The sequence below is a fragment of the Pinus tabuliformis genome, chromosome 9 (genome assembly GCF_031772625.1).
Source record: "Pinus tabuliformis cultivar Carrire ecotype Pingquan chromosome 9, CPIR1, whole genome shotgun sequence".
Lineage (NCBI taxonomy): Eukaryota > Viridiplantae > Streptophyta > Pinopsida > Pinales > Pinaceae > Pinus > Pinus tabuliformis.
Genome location: NC_142307.1, coordinates 2006975092 through 2006999075, shown reverse-complemented (window position 1 = coordinate 2006999075; position 23984 = coordinate 2006975092). Strand labels below are relative to the sequence as shown.

Sequence of the window (23984 nt, the reverse complement as noted above, 5' to 3'; positions counted from 1 at the left end):
GAGCAAAAGAGCTTTGTTTTGTGAATCCCTCTTTGTACAGAGGATGAAATATGTATCAGTCTTTCAGTTTTAAATTAATAGAAATGTTTTGCAACTGTGTAATGTTGTCTTCTGAGTTAATTTGGTTTTAAGAGGTTCCATGTCAAAAGATCTTGGACAGAAGAAACAGAGCATTGTCTCTGTGGTGGTTATTTTATTTGGTTTTGGTATTTTCCCATCAAAAATACCCAACAATTGATGGGCACCTCTGATTCTTTTTCCTCATGTGCTCCCTTGGAATTTTGCATTGCCCTCTGGATCTACCAAATCCTGCGACCTCCCAACGTTTTGGATTTCCTTCTGCATCTGTCGAATCCTAAGACCTCCCAGCAAGAGGGATCGAGGATTTTTGAACACAATGGAGGTTCCAAACAATCATGTCTTTGTCTTGCAGTTTATTTGAATCCTCCTGCAATGACAAAAGAACCTCTACATAATCAACATCAAGCGAGTTGCTATCCCTCTTCTTGTTCCAGCCACATCGATGCTCCTCCATGATACTCTTGACGAACGACCTGACCTGAGGACAAGTTTGGCACATTGTTGATGCTTCTTAAGCAAATCCAAAACCGGGAGCCACGGTAAATGGTGCTTCTTTGAACTTGCCCAGCAGCTCAAAGCCCTCCTTGACCGTATTCCTCAGCTCCACCACACTTAACAGGTGACATCTGCCACAAAACAAAGAATTTCATATCTCATCAACGAGCCTTAACAGCTACGTTACCTCAAGCATGCAAATCTCCACAGATTTGCACAATTTGGAAGCACAATCCACGTTGCTCCTCCACGCGGTGAACAAAGCACTCATCACTTAGATCTCATTGGCCATACACACAGGCTCCTTGACCATGCACGCTCCTTGACCGACCACATAGTAAGCTGCAACAAATCTTCCTTCACGTAGGTTCCTTGACTAGACACGCAGCAGATCTCAGTCACCACGCTTCACGCACAGCCACCAACACCACGAGCTGCCCTCTGATCCACATCACAACAGATCCAACGCAACTCTATCTCCGTTAATAGCAACAGATCAACCTCTACGGATTCACACAGTGCATCAATCCTCCAAGCCACAGGTTTACGCAACAACTCCCACAAATGATGCCACATTGCTGGTCAAATCTGGCAAAGAATGGAAAACAAGAAAAGGAAAAAAAAAACAAACAAAATAATCATCAAACTTATCATTTCCCTTACATCAGGATGGGCCAAGCTCCCTCAGCCCAGACGGCCAAGCCCACGAGGGGCCAGGCCCTCATTGGCTCTGATACCATGTTAAATTTCCATAAAGAAATCTATGTCACATTAATCAAATATGATATTACATATATATAGGAAGTGTTGTCTCAAGATAGGAAAACTATCTTGAACACACAATCTGTTTGTTGAGAGAATATTTCAACCAAACACAAATCTAGGAACATAGTTAGGAAGAGACTCCTCGAAATAGAAATAATCACAACTAAGACAAGTAAGAATACCTTCAAGTTAAGCTTTGATTAATTTGTCCAACAATATTTGATCTTTTGCATAAATCTGCCCAAATTTTCCTCAAACAAAAAGAAATATATATTACTTTTATATTCTTGAAAAGTAAGATACACTAACTATCTTTTCAAAATTGTTGTCCTATTTTCTTAATCTCAACTTATAGAGGATGACGTATAATTACACATAAATATATTTTCAATATTGTTTTCATATTTTCTTGAGTGTAAGTCCAACCATACTTTTCTAGAGGATGACGTATAATTACACATAACTATATTTTCAATATTGTTTTCATATTTTCTTGAGTGTAAGTCAAACCATACTTTTCTTTGTATAGAGAGTTGGATTTGTAACAATGTGTTATAGAATGTAATATATAATTTGCTTTAAATTTTTAATCAAATATTAATACTATATATTTGTATGGTTTAATTTATAGATGAAGTTGATTTTTTCATTTGAATTGAGCAAAGTAACTTTAAGAAAGAATATGATATTTTCTTTTAAAAAATGCATTTTTGAATGCATTGAAAAGTTTTGGGGTATTTGAATCCTACAAATTAAACAACTTAAACCCAGGTTTTTAAAATACACTTCAGAATTTTGGTTAAAATTAACTAGAAAAAATGTTGTGAAAAAAATCATTCATCTATAAATTAGACTAAGTCATATATATTTTCTGATTTAGAATATATATTAAAAAATTACTTTATAAATTAAAAATAAATAAAAAATTAATTATAAATTTTTATTTTTATTAGAAATAAATTATAATAATTTTTAAATTACCTTGTGAGACACAGATTTAAAGTTTTCTATTCATTTTAAAATAATTATTAAATATGGTTATACCTATTTCATAATGGAAAGTGATTTATGCCCCCGGGGAAAAAAATTACAATAATAATATACATATCTAATGCCTATTTCATAATTGAAAGTGATTTATGCCCCAGGAAAAAAAAATACAATAACAATATACATCACAAGTCTAAAATCAATGATTATATTTTCTTATTAGTCCCTGGTTGGGACTAATAGCGATCAATCAATCGTTGACCTACCATTACTTGATACTTTGACTGGTTTTTTTTTCGGTGTTTTCGCATTTTAACCTAAGTTTGTACATAAAGTGCTTTCAAGCTGATTGTAGATTAGTGATGCACATAGCCTTTTAATGAACTAATGACGTGATAGAATCATCTTGTCCTTTTGCTGAAGCAGCAAGGATACTGGGTCTCATAGTCATTCTCTCATTATTTGATTATTGCATTTTATTTTGATTGAACTAGTTGTATATTTACACTTTTGTTTAAATACTAACTCCATCAATAACATGTTTTAAGTTCTTTTGAAGTGCTAAGTTTTGGAAGTTACCATTAAGGACATAGGCCTTGTCTTGAAATCTTTATCCATACTTGTCCTTTAAAAGTATTCTTAAGACCTTAGGAAAACCAACAAGAACAAAACCACAAAAACAACATAAACTTAAGGTGCAATCATAGAGTTGACACCTTGGAATTAGTCATCTTCCTTTATGCTAAGCGTGGATCGTGGGGTCAAAGTGATAAGGAGGTGAGCGTCACCTTATTTATTTTTGGGAGCCATTTGTCCATTGTCACAAATTCTGTCGACGGAAGGGTTTTGTATTGTTTTTTTGAGGTTGAGGGCCCATTCTGTTTCTACTTATAATAAACATCCAAATTTTTCTACTTTATTACTATTTTTGGTGATTTCATGCATAAAGTATAATTCGAACCTAAAATTGGAAATTTGTTAATAATGACTGCTATTTGTTACATAATATTTATTATTAATTATATTCCGAAATCTGTTAATATTGACGCTATTTGTTAGCGAGTGGTGAAGAATTATTCACCATTAGATGCCTCTGCACCAATTACTCGCATTTAAAAAAAAAGCAAACGACCGCATTTATTTTAGTGCTATTAGAGAACAATTGTATTTATGAAATGCGAGATTCCATCAACGCCTTCCTCTGTGCTTGGGAGGTCCTCCAAAGCCATGGCAGCCTCAAAATCAAAATAAAAAGTGATATTCTACTACAGAGGCAGGCCAAACGAGACAATTCAACAGACAAATTTGTTGGGTTTAAAAAATAGATAAAGAAACTGATAAATTCCAAGTTCCAGACATGAACCTCGAAGGAAAAATAGAAAATAGTTAAAATTTCTTAGGCATATACTCTAGTTAATAGTTAAAATTTGAGTACTCTTCACTAGAGGCATTCCATTTTTGCTCAATTTCAGGTTGTCACACCCTGGCAAAACTGAAGAAGTTGTGCTGAAAATTCTCAGATAGTTGGAGGAGTAGTGGGGAATCTCAATTGGTACAGATAGTTGGAGTTAGCTAGAGTCTGAGTTAGCTAGAGTCTGAGGTAGAGTTGTATTAAATTCGTGTGCTCTTCTGGTAGCAGAAGCATTGATTGAGTAGGTCAAGACTTGCTGAAAGAGGGAAATCTGAATTTGAGGCAAAGAGGCCCTTGAGGAATTGACAATAACAGTACAATGAACATAATATATCATCTAGGTGACACTTGAAGTATGTCAATATCATAAAACCACTCCAAGGGTAAGTAGAAAGATTACCGCCATATGTCTAGAGAATTGTTGATTCTGACATCTGCATTCATAGTTATACATCCCCAGGCCCAACGCATTCTGCGATCTGATATTGTGCTTCTACGGTATAAGGCTAGTCAGGCAGCATTTGTGAGACTTCCTGGTTTTGGTTTTAAGAGAGTGGGATTGGTTGCCCTCAGAAAGAATGGATATGTTTCTATGACTAAGTCATTGAACGGGTTTGCAGAGAATCTCACCGAAGCTGCTAAGACTTCCCAGGCCACAGAAGTGGGTGTGAGTTTAGCTGCAACCGAAGATCTTTTTGGTTCCTTCGAAGCTCAATGTTGTAAAGATCATTAAAGCAGTGGGTGAAAAGGTGGAATCGCAGAAAATAGAAATTGGTTTTGTAGTCATTGTGTTTGTTATTTTTATTTATCTTCTTGTTCACGTTGGTGTGAAATGTAAAAGTGCAAAATTAAAGTGAAATATAATTAAAAGTCTATGGATTGAAAATGGCAAGAGAACATCAAAGCTAAAAGAGAAGTTAGAATATTTTAGTGAATGAGTTTTTCATATTTGCATTATGCCATTATATACGTCATTTATTACAGATATAAAGACACCGAGCGTAGGAACAGTAATCTAAATAAAAAAGAAAAAGTTAACAAGAAATAAAACAATTAAAAGGACGTGGGGCAAGCATTTGGGGAGTGCATGCAACCCACCTTTCACATCATTGCTATTTCATAACCTCATAAACTCTTCCTAATTTCTTAACGGATGTGTGTGTCCTCTCCTGTTAGTCGAGCGGCTGGCGTGTTGTGGACTCCCAGGCTTGCATGCAAGCCACGTGTCCCCTTTTCTTCTTTTGTAAATGACATTTGACCATCCTTCTTATCTCAGCGTGTTGGCCCCAGTCAATTGACATTACATCGTCTTCTGGATTTTTTCTCAGTTTCTTTGGCTATGCGAGTTTCTGGATGTTGATTTAAATTGCTAAATCTGACAACCTCTAGCTCAGTGGCAGATCATTTGACTGCAGATCAAGAGGTCACTGGTTCGAACTCGATTGGGCCCTCTTCCATTTCGGATTTGGCTTTGGCTATGCGAGTTCACAGGTTCGAACCTGGTTGGGTTCTCAAGTTTCTGGATGTTAATTTAAATTGCTAAATACGAGAACCTGCGGGTTCGGCCCTCTTCCAAACACGCTAGCAACGTTGGGAACTAAATCCTCTAGCACGCGACACAATCCAGTGTGGCAAACAAATGATTGAATCAATCTCTCTGAAGGCAATGCAGTACAAGATGGTTGATGTAGTTTGTTTGCGGGAGGAGGAAACGAGCAGCTGCAGTGGAGCACCTGCTTATACGGATAATAATAACAAAGCTGGAAGTGGAAGTGGAAGTGGAAGTGGAAGAGGAAGCAGGGTTATAAATGCAGTGCTCAAGGCATTATGTGTGGCTGGAGGGGTTTACCTGATTAAGAAATTCTCCAAGTTCACCACTCGGCAGGATCAGACGCAAATTGTTGTACAAGCCCTCTGCGGAGAGAATTTAGAGCTCCCTGAGAATCTAAGCACACCCACAATTGTTATCATTTTTAACTTGACTCTCAACATTTGAACTACAGTTTTAAGCAATTGTATTTAGTATTCCACAATAAAGATCTCCATGAGAATATAAGCAAGCCCACGATTGTTATCATTTTTAACATTTTTAACGGAACTCTGAATGTTCGAAGCATAGTTTCAAGAAATTGTATTCAACATTCGACAATAAGGTAATTGAGTAATCCCTCTAGGTAAAAAAAATTATTTTATTTTTAATCTACAGTTGTTAGATAATTATGACTTCGAATTTTTTTTATGCAATCGATATGAATGTCACATACCTTCGTAGTATATATATAATCATTTAAATTTGAATCTCACAATACTTACACAAGCGTTCGTTTACATTAAATAAGTGCTTGACATATGCGATCCCATCACAATGAGTAAGTTTAAATTTGAATTTTCTATTATATTAAAAAAATTATTAAAGGTTTCAAGTTTAAGAAGAAAAATTACCAATTTCCGAAACAGTATGTACCATATCTTCCGGAATAAAGTTTTGATTATATTTATGCTATTTACATCCCTAGTCATGCTACACTAACACTTCCGTATCTGTATTGCTTCCAGATGACGCAGTCGCCCACCGGCCGGTAGAGGAAACTGTTAAAGGCACAAATGTCGAAGTGGCAAATGCTTGGTTTAATTCAGGGTTAAAATACAAACGAAATTGAATTTGTTATTTGCTTCTATCAGTGATCAAGCGAGCAAGTAACAGGGCATCCTATGACCTATTTCAATCTCAGGTATGGTGTTCATCTCAGCCTTTTATTCTCTATTTGTTTGGATTCTTAGTAGCAAGAAAATAGCACTGGGTCTCTGTTGTCAAGTGATTACATACGAGTAAGCGTTATGATAACGGGTTTGCTATTGTAATTCCAATAATGACTCAGAGAAAAAAATTGGGACGCATGATAACGAGTTTGCTATTGTAATTCCGATAATGACTCAGAGAAAAAAATTGGGACGCAGCAGTTGAAAATTATACAAAATGCATTGACGCCACTCACCTTCAGCTCAAGGAGAGCGTGTTGAATGACCATCAGAATATCAGTACCAGTCTTCTGCACGCGGCTTCCACAGAGGTGATTTATCATTAATTTCCGGCAGCACTGCAGCAGGTTAGCATTCTAGCAATTTGATTAGGGAAATTTATTTTTTTGTTACTGATTACTTGTAATCATTTTTATAATGAAAACAATTTTGAAGAAGCATAACCAAATTCTCTGATAACACTTCAGGACATTAAAAGAAGAAAGATCAAGAAATCAAATACCTGTTGAAACTGCTTCACAGGGGTGAAGCTCTGAAGCATTTGGGCACCTGCATCTATTAGGTGGGATCCCACGGTGCGTGGCTTCCCTGGCACATCTTCTAGGGTTGAAGCTATGTAACCAGAAGGTGGTCTCTCGCTCGATGTCATGTTGATGGCTTCGGTGTAGATCAAAAGAACTCACCAGAGTTAGGAACGAGTACACAGAGGTGAAAGGCTCCTCGTAGGGTTTTCTGCTTGTGATATAAGCTTTGACAGGGTTCCATACGCTGTGTAAGCTTGGGTGGTAAACACAGGCTCTGACAGGTGGTCAACATGCAAATATCTCTATGAACAAATGTCTAAATTAGGTGCTGGCTTAACGTGGAACAGGCCCCAGAAAGAACTTAGGATAAAATGATATTGCAAACTTTGCCTCCACAGCCTACCACAGCGTACTTTGGATAAGATGAGATTGCCTCAATATTTTCGCATCAGGCAACGTGAGGGTTGTAATAAGACCTCAATTGTTTTCCGAACCAAAAACTTTGGGTAAAATTTTGTTGAATGAAATTGGGAGCATCAAACTTAGGTTAAAATGTGAAAACACCGAAAAAAAACCGATCAAAATATCAAGTAATGGTAGGTCAACGATTGATTGATCGCTATTAGTCCCAACCAGGGACTAATAAGAAAATATAATCATTGATTTTAGACTTGTGATGTATATTGTTATTGTATTTTTTTTTCCTGGGGCATAAATCACTTTCAATTATGAAATAGGCATTAGATATGTATATTATTATTGTAATTTTTTTCCCCGGGGCATAAATCACTTTCCATTATGAAATAGGTATAACCATATTTAATAATTATTTTAAAATGAATAGAAAACTTTAAATTTGTGTCTCACAAGGTAATTTAAAAATTATTATAATTTATTTCTAATAAAAATAAAAATTTATAATTAATTTTTTTATTATTTTTAATTTATAAAGTAATTTTTTAATATATATTCTAAATCAGAAAATATATATGACTTAGTCTAATTTATAGATGAATGATTTTTTTCACAACATTTTTTCTAGTTAATTTTAACCAAAATTCTGAAGTGTATTTTAAAAACCTGGGTTTAAGTTGTTTAATTTGTAGGATTCAAATACCCCAAAACTTTTCAATGCATTCAAAAATGCATTTTTTAAAAGAAAATATCATATTCTTTCTTAAAGTTACTTTGCTCAATTCAAATGAAAAAATCAACTTCATCTATAAATTAAACTATACAAATATATAGTATTAATATTTGATTAAAAATTTAAAGCAAATTATATATTACATTCTATAACACATTGTTACAAATCGAACTCTCTATACAAAGAAAAGTATGGTTTGACTTACACTCAAGAAAATATGAAAACAATATTGAAAATATAGTTATGTGTAATTATACGTCATCCTCTAGAAAAGTATGGTTGGACTTACACTCAAGAAAATATGAAAACAATATTGAAAATATATTTATGTGTAATTATACGTCATCCTCTATAAGTTGAGATTAAGAAAATAGGACAACAATTTTGAAAAGATAGTTAGTGTATCTTACTTGTCAAGAATATAAAAGTAATATATATTTCTTTTTGTTTGAGGAAAATTTGGGCAGATTTATGCAGTAGATCAAATATTGTTGGCCAAATTAATCAAAGCTTAACTTGAAGGTATTCTTACTTGTCTTACTTGTGATTATTTCTATTTCGAGGAGTCTCTTCCTAACTATGTTCCTAGATTTGTGTTTGGTTGAAATATTCTCTCAACAAACAAATTGTGTGTTCAAGATAGTTTTCCTATCTTGAGACAACACTTCCTATATATATGTAATATCATATTTGATTAATGTGACATAGATTTCTTTATGGAAATTTAACATGGTATCAGAGCCAATGAGGGCCTGGCCCCTCATGGGCTTGGCCGTCTGGGCTGAGGGAGCTTGGCCCATCCTGATCTAAGGGAAATGAAAAGTTTGATGATTATTTTGTTTGTTTTTTTTTCCTTTTCTTGTTTTCCATTCTTTGCCAGATTTGACCAGCAATGTGGCATCATTTGTGGGAGTTGTTGCGTAAACCTGTGGCTTGGAGGATTGATGCACTGCGTGAATCGGTAGAGGTTGATCTGTTGCTATTAACGGAGATAGAGTTGCGTTGGATCTGTTGTGATGTGGATCCGAGGGCAGCTCGTGGTGCTGGTGGCTGTGCGTGAAGCGTGGTGACTGAGATCTGCTACGTGTCTAGTCAAGGAACCTGCGTGAAGGAAGATTTGTTGCAGCTTACTATGTGGTCGGTCAAGGAGCGTGGATGGTCAAGGAGCCTGTGTGTATGGCCAATGAGATCTAAGTGATGAGTGCTTTGTTCACCGCGTGGATGAGTGTTTAGTCAATTTAATGTCTTAAATTGCTCTACATAAATTATCAATCTGGGTATCGTAAACTGATGAAGTGCGGTGCACTATATGTGCTTAGTTAACCTTTCTCTTACTTCGTTGTTTTATAGTTTATGTTGTTTTTGTGGTTTTGTTCTTGTTGGTTTTCCTAAGGTCTTAAGAATACTTTTAAAGGACAAGTATGGATAAAGATTTCAAGACAAGGCCTATGTCCTTAATGGTAACTTCCAAAACTTAGCACTTCAAAAGAACTTAAAACATGTTATTGATGGAGTTAGTATTTAAACAAAAGTGTAAATATACAACTAGTTCAATCAAAATAAAATGCAATAATCAAATAATGAGAGAATGACTATGAGACCCAGTATCCTTGCTGCTTCAGCAAAAGGACAAGATGATTCTATCACGTCATTAGTTCATTAAAAGGTTATGTGCATCACTAATCTACAATCAGCTTGAAAGCACTTTATGTACAAACTTAGGTTAAAATGCGAAAACACCGAAAAAAAACCGGTCAAAGTATCAAGTAATGGTAGGTCAACGATTGATTGATCGCTATTAGTCCCAACCAGGGACTAATAAGAAAATATAATCATTGATTTTAGACTTGTGATGTATATTGTTATTGTATTTTTTTTTTCCTGGGGCATAAATCACTTTCAATTATGAAATAGGCATTAGATATGTATATTATTATTGTAATTTTTTTCCCGGGGGCATAAATCACTTTCCATTATGAAATAGGTATAACCATATTTAATAATTATTTTAAAATGAATAGAAAACTTTAAATCTGTGTCTCACAAGGTAATTTAAAAATTATTATAATTTATTTCTAATAAAAATAAAAATTTATAATTAATTTTTTATTTATTTTTAATTTATAAAGTAATTTTTTAATATATATGACTTAGTCTAATTTATAGATGAATGATTTTTTTCACAACATTTTTTCTAGTTAATTTTAACCAAAATTCTGAAGTGTATTTTAAAAACCTGGGTTTAAGTTGTTTAATTTGTAGGATTCAAATACCTCAAAACTTTTCAATGCATTCAAAAATGCATTTTTTAAAAGAAATATCATATTCTTTCTTAAAGTTACTTTGCTCAATTCAAATGAAAAAATCAACTTCATCTATAAATTAAACTATACAAATATATAGTATTAATATTTGATTAAAAATTTAAAGCAAATTATATATTACATTCTATAGCACATTGTTACAAATCCAACTCTCTATACAAAGAAAAGTATGGTTTGACTTACACTCAAGAAAATATGAAAACAATATTGAAAATATAGTTATGTGTAATTATACGTCATCCTCTAGAAAAGTATGGTTGGACTTACACTCAAGAAAATATGAAAACAATATTGAAAATATATTTATGTGTAATTATACGTCATCCTCTATAAGTTGAGATTAAGAAAATAGGACAACAATTTTGAAAAGATAGTTAGTGTATCTTACTTTTCAAGAATATAAAAGTAATATATATTTCTTTTTGTTTGAGGAAAATTTGGGCAGATTTATGCAAAAGATCAAATATTGTTGGACAAATTAATCAAAGCTTAACTTGAAGGTATTCTTACTTGTCTTAGTTGTGATTATTTCTATTTCGAGGAGTCTCTTCCTAACTATGTTCCTAGATTTGTGTTTGGTTGAAATATTCTCTCAACAAACAGATTGTGTGTTCAAGATAGTTTTCCTATCTTGAGACAACACTTCCTATATATATGTAATATCATATTTGATTAATGTGACATAGATTTCTTTATGGAAATTTAACATGGTATCAGAGCCAATGAGGGCCTGGCCCCTCGTGGGCTTGGCCGTCTGGGCTAAGGGAGCTTGGCCCATCCTGATGTAAGGGAAATGAAAAGTTTGATGATTATTTTGTTTGTTTTTTTTTCCTTTTCTTGTTTTCCATTCTTTGCCAGATTTGACCAGCAATGTGGCATCATTTGTGGGAGTTGTTGCGTAAACCTGTGGCTTGGAGGATTGATGCACTATGTGAATCCGTAGAGATTGATCTGTTGCTATTAATGGAGATAGAGTTGCGTTGGATCTGTTGTGATGTGGATCAGAGGGCAGCTCGTGGTGTTGGTGGCTGTGCGTGAAGCGTGGTGACTGAGATCTGCTGCGTGTCTAGTCAAGGAACCTGCGTGAAGGAAGATTTGTTGCAGCTTACTATGTGGTCGGTCAAGGAGCGTGCATGGTCAAGGAGCCTGTGTGTATGGCCAATGAGATCTAAGTGATGAGTGCTTTGTTCACCGCGTGGAGGAGCAACGTGGATTGTGCTTCCAAATTGTGCAAATCTGTGGAGATTTGCATGCTTGAGGTAACGTAGCTGTTAAGGCTCGTTGATGAGATATGAAATTCTTTGTTTTGTGGCAGATGTCACCTGTTAAGTGTGGTGGAGCTGAGGAATACGGTCAAGGAGGGCTTTGAGCTGCTGGGCAAGTTCAAAGAAGCACCATTTACCGTGGCTCTCGGTTTTGGATTTGCTTAAGAAGCATCAACAATGTGCCAAACTTGTCCTCAGGTCAGGTCGTTCGTCAAGAGTATCATGGAGGAGCATCGATGTGGCTGGAACAAGAAGAGGGATAGCAACTCGCCTGATGTTGATTATGTAGAGGTTCTTTTGTCATTGCAGGAGGATTCAAATAAACTGCAAGACAAAGACATGATTGTTTGGAACCTCCATTGTGTTCCAAAATCCTCGATCCCTCTTGCTGGGAGGTCTTAGGATTCGACAGATGCAGAAGGAAATGCAAAACGTTGGGAGGTCGCAGGATTTGGTAGATCCAGAGGGCAATGCAAAATTCCAAGGGAGCACATGAGGAAAAAGAATCAGAGGTGCCCATCAATTGTTGGGTATTTTTGATGGGAAAATACCAAAACCAAATAAAATAACCACCACAGAGACAATGCTCTGTTTCTTCTGTCCAAGATCTTTTGACAGGGAACCTCTTAAAACCAAATTAACTCAGAAGACAGCATTACACAGTTGCAAAACATTTCTATTAATTTAAAACTGAAAGACTGATACATATTTCATCCTCTGTGCAAAGAGGGATTCACAAAACAAAGCTCTTTTGCTCTCACAGATTTTCCACTGCTGTGGAAATTACATAAACTTCAGTTTTACAATGGGGAACAAAAGCATTACATCCCCTGTGGTATTCCAAATTATCGCACTGCTGTGCACCAAAAAAAACGCCCACACCACTGTGCGCTACCGCAGCCACAATACACATTACAAAAAAAAACTTGCCACACACGGACTTACATAACGATATATAAAACATATATAAAAAAAACTATATGCCCATAACTATATTAAAGGCATCCACCTAATCTACGTAAAAGCATTAAAACCATAACTTTTCTTCCGCGGCGGTCAACGAAGCAAAACGACAAAAAAAAATTCATTTGACGCGGGCGGGGTGCACATTCGGGAAATCGAGGCGGAGATCGCGCGCCCAGCTGATCCGACGTGGTTCGCAAGCCAAACTCGGGCAAACCAATCGACCTTTAACGTCCGGGGAGCAAGCGGTATGGCGGATGTACAAGGGACGCGTGGCGGAGTTTGATTGTGTCGGAGCCCTTCATACGGAAACAACCTTTTGCCAAAGGCGGTGCGGGGAGACCGGGGCGGTTTTACCTGAAGCCGCCGCGCTGTTCAAAATTAGAATTTAACACTCCCCTTTAATTTTAACAGCCGCGCGTTCGGTCATTCCCAAGCATTTTCTCAAAAATTCGAAACTCTTCTGAACCAGTGGCTTTGTCAAGATGTCTGCAACCTGTTCCTGAGTCCTGCAATGTTCTAGGACAATTTCTCCATTGTTCACTAATTCTCTGATGTAGTGAAACCTTGTATCGATGTGTTTCGTTCTCTTATGAAACACTGAATTCTTTGACAAAGCAATAGCAGAGCTATTGTCACAAAAGACCACTGTTGCTTTTGCCTGCTCTTGGCCTAAGCTTCTCAACATTCTTCTCATCCAAACTGCTTGACATGCTGCTGCTGTAGCTGCCACATATTCAGCCTCTGCTGTAGACAATGCTACAATGGACTGCTTCTTAGAAGCCCATGAAATGGCTCCTGAACCCATATTAAAAACATAACCGGAAGTGCTCTTCCGATCATCTACACTTCCAGCCCAATCGCTATCTGTGTACCCAACCAAATCTGAATGTTCTGAGGCATGATATAGAATTCCAAACATTTTGGTACCTTTGACATACCTCAAAATTCTCTTTGCTGCCTGCCAATGTACCTCCTTTGACCTCTCCATAAATCTGGAAATCAAACTAACAGCATACATAATATCAGGTCTAGTTGCTGTTAAATACATAAGGCTGCCTACAACACTTTTGTACAAACTAGGATCAAAATCCTTGCTGCTGTCCTCTCTGCTGAGCTTTAATCCCATCACTGTGGGAGTGATTGCTGCCTTGCATTCTTGCATGTTAAATCTGCCCAAAACTTGATTTACATATCTTGCTTGAGATATAAAAATTCCTTTTTCATTTTGATCTACTTCTATGCCTAAGAAGTATCTCAACAAACCCATGTCAGTCATTTCAAATTCATCCTTCATGACTGATTTAAAATTCTCAATAAGATAAATATCATTTCCAGTGAAAATAACATCATCTACATACAAGACAACAATTAAAATTTTACCATCCTTTTCCTTGATGTAGACTGTGGGTTCTCCTTCACATTTGTCAAATTCATTATCCAATAGATATGAATCTATCCTGCTGTACCATGCTCTTGGCGCTTGCTTCAGCCCATAAAGAGCTTTCTTCAATCTGCACACTTTGTGCTCTTCACCTTTCTTCTCATAGCCGAGAGGTTGTTCAATATAAACCTCTTCCTTTAACACTCCATTTAGGAATGCTGATTTCACATCCATTTGGTAGACTTTCCATTTGTTTTGTGCTGCTATGGACAGCACTGCTCTCACGGTTTCCATTCTTGCAACCGGGGCGAAAGTCTCTTCATAATCTCTCCCATACTGCTGCTTGTAGCCTTTGACAACCAGCCTTGCTTTATGCCTTTCAATCTTTCCTTCAGCATTGCTCTTGGTCTTGTAGACCCATTTCACACCAATGACTTCTTTGCCTTTTGGTAACTCAACCAAATCCCATGTTTTGTTTCTCTCTATGGCATTGATTTCCTCATCCATAGCTTCTATCCATTTCCTATCTTTAATTGCATCTTCGAAATGAATAGGATCATCAACATGACAAAACAAGGCAAATAAGGAATTCATTCCTTCTTCATAAATGTCACTTAGATTTCTAAATTTCTTACCTCTTTCACTTGGTGTGCAAGTGCTTGAAGATGCACTTGAATTTCCTCCTTATGGTGTGCTTGGAGAAGCACTCTCATTGATCCTCAATGGTGTACCTTGTTGTTCTTGTGTTGGTGCTGCTGTTTGGGGATTCATTTCAGCCACCTCCTCTTCATCTTCATCATGAGACAAACAGTTTTTTACATTCACTGTTTTCTCTATGCTTCCATCCCAAGCTTCTTCCTCAATGAATTGAACATCCCTGCTTACAAAAAATTTCTTGGTAGATGGGATATACAGCCTGTAGGCTTTGGATTCATCACTATATCCAACAAGGATACATTTCTCCCCTTTACTGTCCAACTTCCTCCTTAGCTGATCTGGAATGTGTGCATAGGCCACACATCCAAAAACTCTCATGTGGGTGACTCCTTGCTTTCTCCCACTCCATGCTTCTTCCGGCACTTTGTTCATGACTGCTTTTGTAGGACACCTGTTCAAAATATAAACTGCACAATGTACAGCTTCAGCCCAATACTCATTTGGCAAATGCTTTGCCTTCAACATGCTCCTTGCCATCTCCATGATGGTTCTGTTCTTCCTTTCAGCAACTCCATTTTGCTGTGGGGTGTACTGAGTTGTAAACTGTTTATGAATTCCATTTTCTCTACAAAACTTTAGGAATTCATTGGAGATATACTCACCTCCTCTATCAGTTCTCAAAACTTTTATATGCAGCCCGCTTTGGTTCTCCACAAGTGCTTTGAAATTTTGGAATTTCTCAAACACTTCACTTTTGTTTTTAAGGAAATATGCCCAAGTTTTTCTTGTAAAGTCATCAATGAATGTTAAGAAATATAGGCTACCTGCTAATGATGGAGCTTACATTGGTCCACATAAATCTGAGTGAATGATCTCTAAGGGTGCCTTGGCCCTTATGATTTTCCCTGATGGAAAACTTTCTCTATGTTGTTTGCCCAATATACAACCTTCACAAAGGTTGTCCGGCTTGTCTATCAATGGTAATCCTCTTACCATTCCTTTTCTGCTTAATAAATTTAGACCTCCAAAATTTAGATGCCCGAATCTCAAGTGCCATAACCAATTTTCATCCTTTGGCACGCTTTGGAAGGCCTCTTGGGTGACTGCTGCCATTTCCTTCTTTTTCTTCAAGTCTGCCCTGATCCGGAGAGGGAACATCCTGTTCCTTGTCATCTTCACTTCAGCAATGCATCTTTTGCTGGGTGGTATATCCATGATGGTGCATACATCATTTTTAAAGAAAACATTGTACCCCTTATGGACAAGCTGTCCAATACTCAAGAGGTTACATCTCATTCCGGGGACATAGTAGACATCTGCTATGGTTTTCCTTTCTCCTTGTTTTGAAAATATTTTTACCTCTCCTTTTCCCATAACAGAGACTTTTCTATCAGTTCCTAGTGTGACTTCTGATTTCAAGTTTTGATTTAAGGCTGAGAAGAGGGCAATGTTTTCTGTCATATGGTTGCTGCAACCTGAGTCTAAAAACCATATGTCTTCACTATGTGTTTCAGCCATGTTACAAGCTAACAGGACATTTTCTTGACTGTTTTTTTCTCTTGTAACATTTGCATTTTGTCTACTGTTCATATCATGCTGTTTCTTTCTACAATCACTTGCATAATGTCTATACTTTTTGCAATAATAGCATTGAACATTAGATTTATCATACCTTTGTCCTTGAGCATGATACTGTTCTCTTTGTTAGCTGCTGCCTTGACCTTGGTTCTGATTTGTATTGCTGCCTCTTCCTTGTGCATTTGATGGGCTGTTCCTTCCACCTCTGTTCTGGCTTCTGCCTCTTCCTCTTCGGTTTCCTCTTCCTTGACCTCTTCCTCTTCCAAAGGACATCTGGGTCTTGAAGGCTTGCTCAAGAGATGAGTTTTCATTCCTACTCAACCTCTGCTCATGTGTTATCAGTGATGCATGTAGCTCATCAACTGAATAGTTTGAGAGATCCTTTGTCTCTTCAATGGTGGTGACTATGGCATCAAACCTTGAGGGTAAGACCCTCAATATTTTCTCCACAATCCTCCTATCTTCAATGGTTTCTCCATGAGTTCTCATTTGTGTGATTACACCAATCACATGAGTGAAGAATGAGTCAATGTTATCTGACTCCTTCATGTTCAAGTTCTCAAAATCCTTTCTCAGCAATTGTAGTTTTGCTGTCTTCACTCTCTCCATGCCTTGATAGGCTGTCTTGAGGGTTTGTCATGCTTCATTTACTGTCTTAGCTGTTGCTAACCTTGGAAATATACTCTGGTCCACTGCTAGATACAACAACATACGGGCTTTTGAATCCTTCTTCCTGTTGCTCTTCAGCTGATCCTTCTCTCCCTGAGTTAATGCATTGAACTCATTTTCATCTGCTGGTTCTTCAAAACCTTCCTCAACTATTTCCCATAAGTCTTGAGAGGCAAACAGGGCTTTCATAGTTATTGACCAGTAGTCATAGTTCTTCCCATTAAACTGTGGGAGCTAGGTATTAAACATACCCATACCAGTGCTTGTGCTAGCCATTCCTTGACTGTGTATTTAAAACAACTGACTGCTTCTTCAGCAACACATAAAAAAAACTTTGACAAATACTTGAATCCTTTGCCTGAGACTTTACTTTTCTGGAGAAGATCTACTGCTGCAACAAAGACTCCTCCCTTCAGCTTCTTGAACACCTTCAAGAGCCTAAACTAGCTCTGATACCACTGTTGGGTATTTTTGATGGGAAAATACCAAAACCAAATAAAATAACCACCACAGAGACAATGCTCTGTTTCTTCTGTCCAAGATCTTTTGACAGGGAGCCTCTTAAAACCAAATTAACTCAGAAGACAGCATTACACAGTTGCAAAACATTTCTATTAATTTAAAACTGAAAGACTAATACATATTTCATCCTCTGTACAAAGAGGGATTCACAAAACAAAGCTCTTTTGCTCTCACAGATTTTCCACTGCTGTGGAAATTACATAAACTTCAGTTTTACAATGGGGAACAAAAGCATTACATCCCCTGTGGCATTCCAAATTATCGCACTGCTGTGCACCAAAAAAAACGCCCACACCACTGTGCGCTACCGCAGCCACAATACAGATTACAAAAAAAAACTTACAACACACGGACTTACACAACGATATATAAAACATATATAAAAAAAAAAACTATATGCCCATAACTATATTAAAGGCCTCCACCTAATCTACGTAAAAGAATTAAAACCATAACTTTTCTTCCGCGGCGGTCAACGAAGCAAAACGACAAAAAAAAATTCATTTGACGCGGGCGGGGTGCACATTCGGGAAATCGACGGCAGAGATCGCGTGCCCAGCTGATCCGACGTGGTTCACAAGCCAACCTCGGGCAAACCAATCGACCTTTAACGTCCGGGGAGCAAGCGGTATGGCGGATGTACAAGGGACGCGTGACGGAGTTTGATTGTGTCGGAGCCCTTCATACGAAAACAACCTTTTGCCAAAGGCGGTGCGGGGAGACCGGGGCGGTTTTACCTGAAGCCGCCGCGCTGTTCAAAATTAGAATTTAACATCAATCTGGCTATAGACAGAATCTGGCTCGATTTTTTGGCAATTTGAACTATTCTAACCTGCTTCTTTCAACCTTTGTTTTGGAATTTATTTTGTATTTATATGTTGAGTCGATGAGGGAAAGTTTCTGAATATACTATTCGAGAGCCAAGAATTGAATCCGGGATGGAGTTGGTGGTTTCTCAGAGATAATTGAATAGGGCGGTAGCAGGGCGCAGATTCCTCAGTGGTGCGGAGAATATTAGTGTATGATCCCATGATTTCGTTTGGGGAAAGCGAAGTAGATTAAATACATGCGCAGATGAGGATCCGTAATGATGGTTGAGGTGGAAGAGTTGCCATCGCTGCGAGATTTGTTGAACCTCCATTTCTTGCCTCAAGGTGAATGTGTCTTGGAAGTTTGTCATTTGGTATTGTTTTTCTTTTGTATGCGTGAAGTTGAATATGTTTGGGAAGTTAGCATACATATTGAGATTAACGACCTCAATATGAAGTCATTTTTTTAGAACTCGCAGAGACCAAGACTAATACGCTAAAGTTAAAAATGAAGATGCGAAAGACTAAAAAATACAAAGCCTATGATATTCAAGTTGGAAAGAAGTGGTGTGTTCCAGCATATAAATGGTATGGTGTATCCAAGATGAGTGGCAAAGGATCCAAATGGGTTTGAAAGTTTGTTTGTGTTTGTGGAATAGACTCAACATCATGATGATAGTGTGTCACACATTTTATGAGTAAGTAAATCTAGGATGTTTTGTAGTGGTTTTTGTAATGTATGTGCTTGGTAACTCCAAAAGTTGGAATTGTGGTGTAAACCTTGTAAGGCATGTGTACGCCCATATGGTTCGTGGTAATCTAAAAACCACTTTGCATTTGCAGTGTTGGTTTGTGGTAAGCCAGAAACCACATGTAAGAGTAGGGTGGGAAAAATATTCTTGTTCACATGGTTTAGTTGAGAAAACCCTCGGCCTGGTTGAGTCGGGTCTTTAGTGAGCCTTATTGGCTGGAGTGCCCCAGTGGCAAGTTTGTAGCCCAGAGTGGCTCGAGTTTCTAGTGGCAGGTTTGTGGCCCAGAGTGGCTAGAGTGCCTTAGTGGCAGATTTTTGGCCCAGAGCGATGCGAGAGCCTTCATGGCTGAGTTGAGCCTTCGTGGTCGTTTTGAGCCTTGGTGGTTGAGTTGAGCTGTGGTGGCTGAGAGCCCTTGGTGGCATGGTTGAGGGTGATAAACCCAGAGCATGGTTCCGGGTAATCCGATAAAACCCATGATGATGGAGGGGGATTTACAGGTACAAGTACATGTATGCAAGTATAGTAGTTGACAGAACCATGTATGCGAAGGACATCCTACAAGACTGGCAGTTGCATCGGTTAGCATCCATGCATTCCGGTGGATGGTTGCTCCTTTATATAGACATCAACATATTCTTTTGTTATGTTTGACCACAACTAGAATTTGAAAATTGATATCGAGACAAGTAGTCATTAAAGTGTGTGTTGGAATATGTAATTCCTACTTTAGCTGTGATTATTTCTATCTGGAGGAGTGTGTTCCTAGATTTGTGTGTGGTTGAGATATTCTCTCAACCAACAAGTTGTGTGTCCAAGATAGTTTTCCTATCTTGAGACAACACTTCTTGTATATATGTAATATCATATTTGATTAATATGACATAGATTTCTTTATGGAAATTTAACACGGAACTAATCAAAACCCAATCATAAAGACACTAAAAAGACTTAGCAACATTCTAATAACAAGGTACTTTATCAACCAGACCTTCCAATTCACCCAACCCTACAAACTTCCTCAAATACAGTATTGAAAAGATATTCGTGTATAATTAAATACTCTCATTTGATTTTGAAGACGCTTCTACATGTATTAATTGTTTAAAATCTTGATTTACATGTATTTAAACCATTTTATTTATTTTTATCTGAAGAAACCTTTAAAAAAATTACATAAAAATAAATGAATAATATACCGAGTGAAACAGTTCGATCTCTCAAATCTGAATTCTCGTTCGTAGCATCTTGCGATACAATTAATAAGACTAACATAGGAAGGGATAAAATGACTTAGCTGTCAAAATATTATTTACCATTACTTAGCTGTCGAAATATGGAATAACACAGAATTATTTACCATTGAAGTACACGAAGAACTTAAATGTTTTCGTGAGATCCATGGATATGTATCTTTATTAGATTAATTTTCTATTATTTTCATAGTCGGCTTACGGGGCGTTCTGCTGCACCGCGTCCTTTCAAGACATATTGACGAAGTCCAGGAATATGAATATTTGCAATGTAATTTTCCCACTGGATATACTTAACATCAAACCCGAAACTCGCTTGTTCCTCTGCAGAGAGCTCTTGGAACAGATTTTCCAAATTCGAGATATCGAATCTACACAAACATATTAAAATATGAATATTTATATATCCGCAGTGAAGGCACTTAAACCAAAATATGAACAGCAAATTTGTCTGCGTTGCAGAGAATTGATCACCTTGCTTTGTAGAATGTATATGGCTCGTAGATCTTGGCCATGTGCTCCAATTGCAGTAAGATAGACTTTGCAGATGATGATAACCCAGGTTTCTGTAGGTATGTAAGATCCCAAACAATCAAATAATTAATAGATCTAGAATATTGGTGTGTTTTAATTGAAAAACTAAGAAGCTAAACATAAAACATATTGGATTTTAAAAGAAAGGTGTATTTCTTATTTATATTATTATTGGAATGATCAAATCATGAAATCTCTTTGGTAGATAGGATGTAAGGTTGCTCAACAAAATAAAATTAAACACTGAATCACGATGGTGGACCTTGAATGGATCCATCAGATAATTTCATGAAATCTCTTTGGTAGATAGGATGTAAGGTTGCTCAACAAAACAAAATTAAACGCTTAATCACGATGGTGGACCTTGAATGGATCCATCAGATAATTTCATGAAATCTCTTTGCTAGATAGTATGTAAGGTTGCTCAACAAAACAAAATTAAATACTAAAGCACAATGGTAGACCCTAAATGGATCCATCAGCCACTAAATTTCATTAAAACTGACTTCGTCAAATTCTCAATAAAACACCAATAAATAAATAAATAAATTCAAAATGATTTAAAAGCCTAACTCCTATCCCTTTTAATAAATTTGATGGAATCATATTTTCCTATTTTTCCCTCGTAAACAAGACAATTACCATAGAAATACAACCGTAAATACTCCACTTTGACCATTTGACACTATAAAAAAAATATTACATGGTAGACCTATAAAAGGAATATTACAAGGTAGCCCATTGGCTTAGATATGCATTGTAAAGTTTAAATAAATACAAAATGCCGTTACAACTTACATTGTTTGGTGAATGAAAAACCCTTTCCAAACCCTGCCTGTAGTTGTCCATTGTATTAACGCAGGTCACTTGGTTCGGCAATCTTACTGGGTTGCCTTTGTGATCAATGTACGGATTACGTTTAAAATGTTGAAACATTATTTTAGAAATTTCTCCGATTCTTATGGGATTTGCCACCGAAGAAGCAACGTGATAAACCGTCACGCCACTCATTTCCGCGTGTTTTGCCATGGCTGCTAAAATTGCGTTTACAACCATGTCTACGGGTATCTGTAATTTGAATTGAACAAAAAAATTAACACATTTTAAGAGAAAAAGGATTCTCAAATACTTAAGAAACGGATATAGTTACAAACCAGATCGAACACAGTATCTGGATCGGCCAAGAAGCAAGGTAATTGACCTTTGCCATAGCGCGTAATGACTGGATCCATCATTCTGAGATTTAAATATTCGATTTAGCTCTTGTTATGTGTATTAATATTCGGTGAGATTCGTCAAATGATTATAACATACCGGTGGCCTTCGATCCATCCAGGAAAAGGTTGACTGTATGTGCTTTCAATAACAGTCGGACGAACAATAACTACGGGTAAATCTTCCCTGCCATCGCATATTACCATCTCCGCCATTGCCTTGCTGAACACGTAAGTATCCTGCCAGCCGTATGATCTTGCCCTGAAAAACAGCGTTCCAATAGCGAACACCTACTGAGATATGGTGGGATTTGACATTGAAATTGAATATTTTTATCAAAGTTGAATAGGTTTTACTCTATTAATATGAAGGACACGATGATCAATGTTACAGAGATAATAAAAAAAGGAACAAGATTGGAAGGACGAAATTTTCTTGAAGTCAAATTCCAACATTGGGAAGAAACCATATTGATAGCCTTTACAAAAAGATAAATCATTAATTAATTTCTTTTAAAACACTAATGTTAACCCATGTAAAACACTAATGTCAACTTCTATGGAAATTATATAAAAATTGCTTATAACTTTCAACTTTCAGGAAAATTATATCCTGTGTTCCAAGAAAAAAGATGTGGCTATGTTTACACCATGAAAGGAAAGGAAAGGAGAATTCACGGCTATCGTTGTAATGTCACCTTTCCATTCCCAAATCTTTCATCCTTTGAGCAACCTTCCCTTTCTTCAAGTTGTAGTTTTGGAGATTTGAAAATTCAATCTCAAAATCTTCTAGAGCTTTGCTTGCTAAATGAAATTCAGCTTGGATGTCCAGAGGTGGAACACACCATATCGATTTCTCGTTAGCTATACTATACCCCATCTGAAATGGCTCCTCCAGTACTCGGCCTTGTCTTAGCCCGTTGACATATGCTGGAATGAAATAAAGTTAACCAACAATGATGAGATTGTTAAATAATTTAGTCTGAAACGGAGGATGAAATCGATGAGTTACCAGTAGAGATGTGCATCAAAAGTTGGGTTTTCTTGCAGCATTTCCCGAACTCTAGAAGGCGAATAATTGCCTTTGTGTTGGTGGCCAAAGCGACATCGTATCTGTAACAGATGGTGCTCTTAGTTATATATATGGTTAGCAGATTGCACAAAATCCAAATATTAAAATGCATAAACAAATGAAGTCAAATAATACAACCTTTCATCGAATGTTGTGTTGGCTGCCGAGCTGACAATAATGTCCACTTCCCTTGTAAGCACATCGACCATATCTTTTTCAATTCCAAGATTTTGTTTCGTGATATCGCCAGCGACAGGGACCAGTCTTTTCAACATGAATTCATGGAATTCATTACCATGAATTTCACGCAACCCTTTGAATAACTCGCTGTTCATAACCTGACTTTCACAAATTATTAGAAATTGTTATGATCATCGCATAAGTCTACTAATCTCATTTCTAGTACTTAACTCTAGAAGAGGATATTCATCATACTTCATTTATCAATCTTTTCGAGGCAGAGGTGGACTCATGATCAGCCCTGATTATCAAAAACAGCTTTCCGATATCTGGTTGCATTCTCAATATTTTTTCTATCAACACTGCAGATATGAGAAACAAGCGTTCATTAATAACGAGTGAGCCAGCAGGAGGTGATCTAAATAACTAAATTAGAAATAATTAATAACTTGAGGAACTTGTGTTACACCTTTTCCCAGAAAACCCGTGGCACCAGTGATGAGAAAGTTCTTCCTCCTCAGAAAATCTACAACTCCAAGACCCTTGCATGGGGCTATAGAAGTGTTCTCAGTATTCCCCCCCAGCGGTTGTGGCATGATATTAAATGCGACGATTACAGAAAAAGGCATTATAGCATG

General features: G+C 36.9%; 1 protein-coding gene across 1 annotated transcript; it reads right to left on the bottom strand.

Annotated features, from left to right (window-relative positions):
• Window positions 1–12818: 12818 nt before the first annotated feature.
• On the bottom strand, window positions 12819–23975 carry LOC149157104 (fatty acyl-CoA reductase 2, chloroplastic-like). Its single transcript, XM_089444981.1, has 13 exons — window positions 23816–23975; window positions 23602–23708; window positions 23305–23504; window positions 23107–23207; window positions 22793–23024; window positions 22195–22356; window positions 22035–22116; window positions 21679–21948; window positions 20821–20912; window positions 20549–20717; window positions 20410–20419; window positions 18060–18286; window positions 12819–13082 (listed from the first exon to the last, which is right to left on the bottom strand). Exons 1-13 carry the CDS (start codon window positions 23973–23975, stop codon window positions 12819–12821), a joined length of 2076 nt encoding a protein of 691 aa, XP_089301107.1.
• Between the last annotated feature and the right edge of the window lie 9 nt (window positions 23976–23984).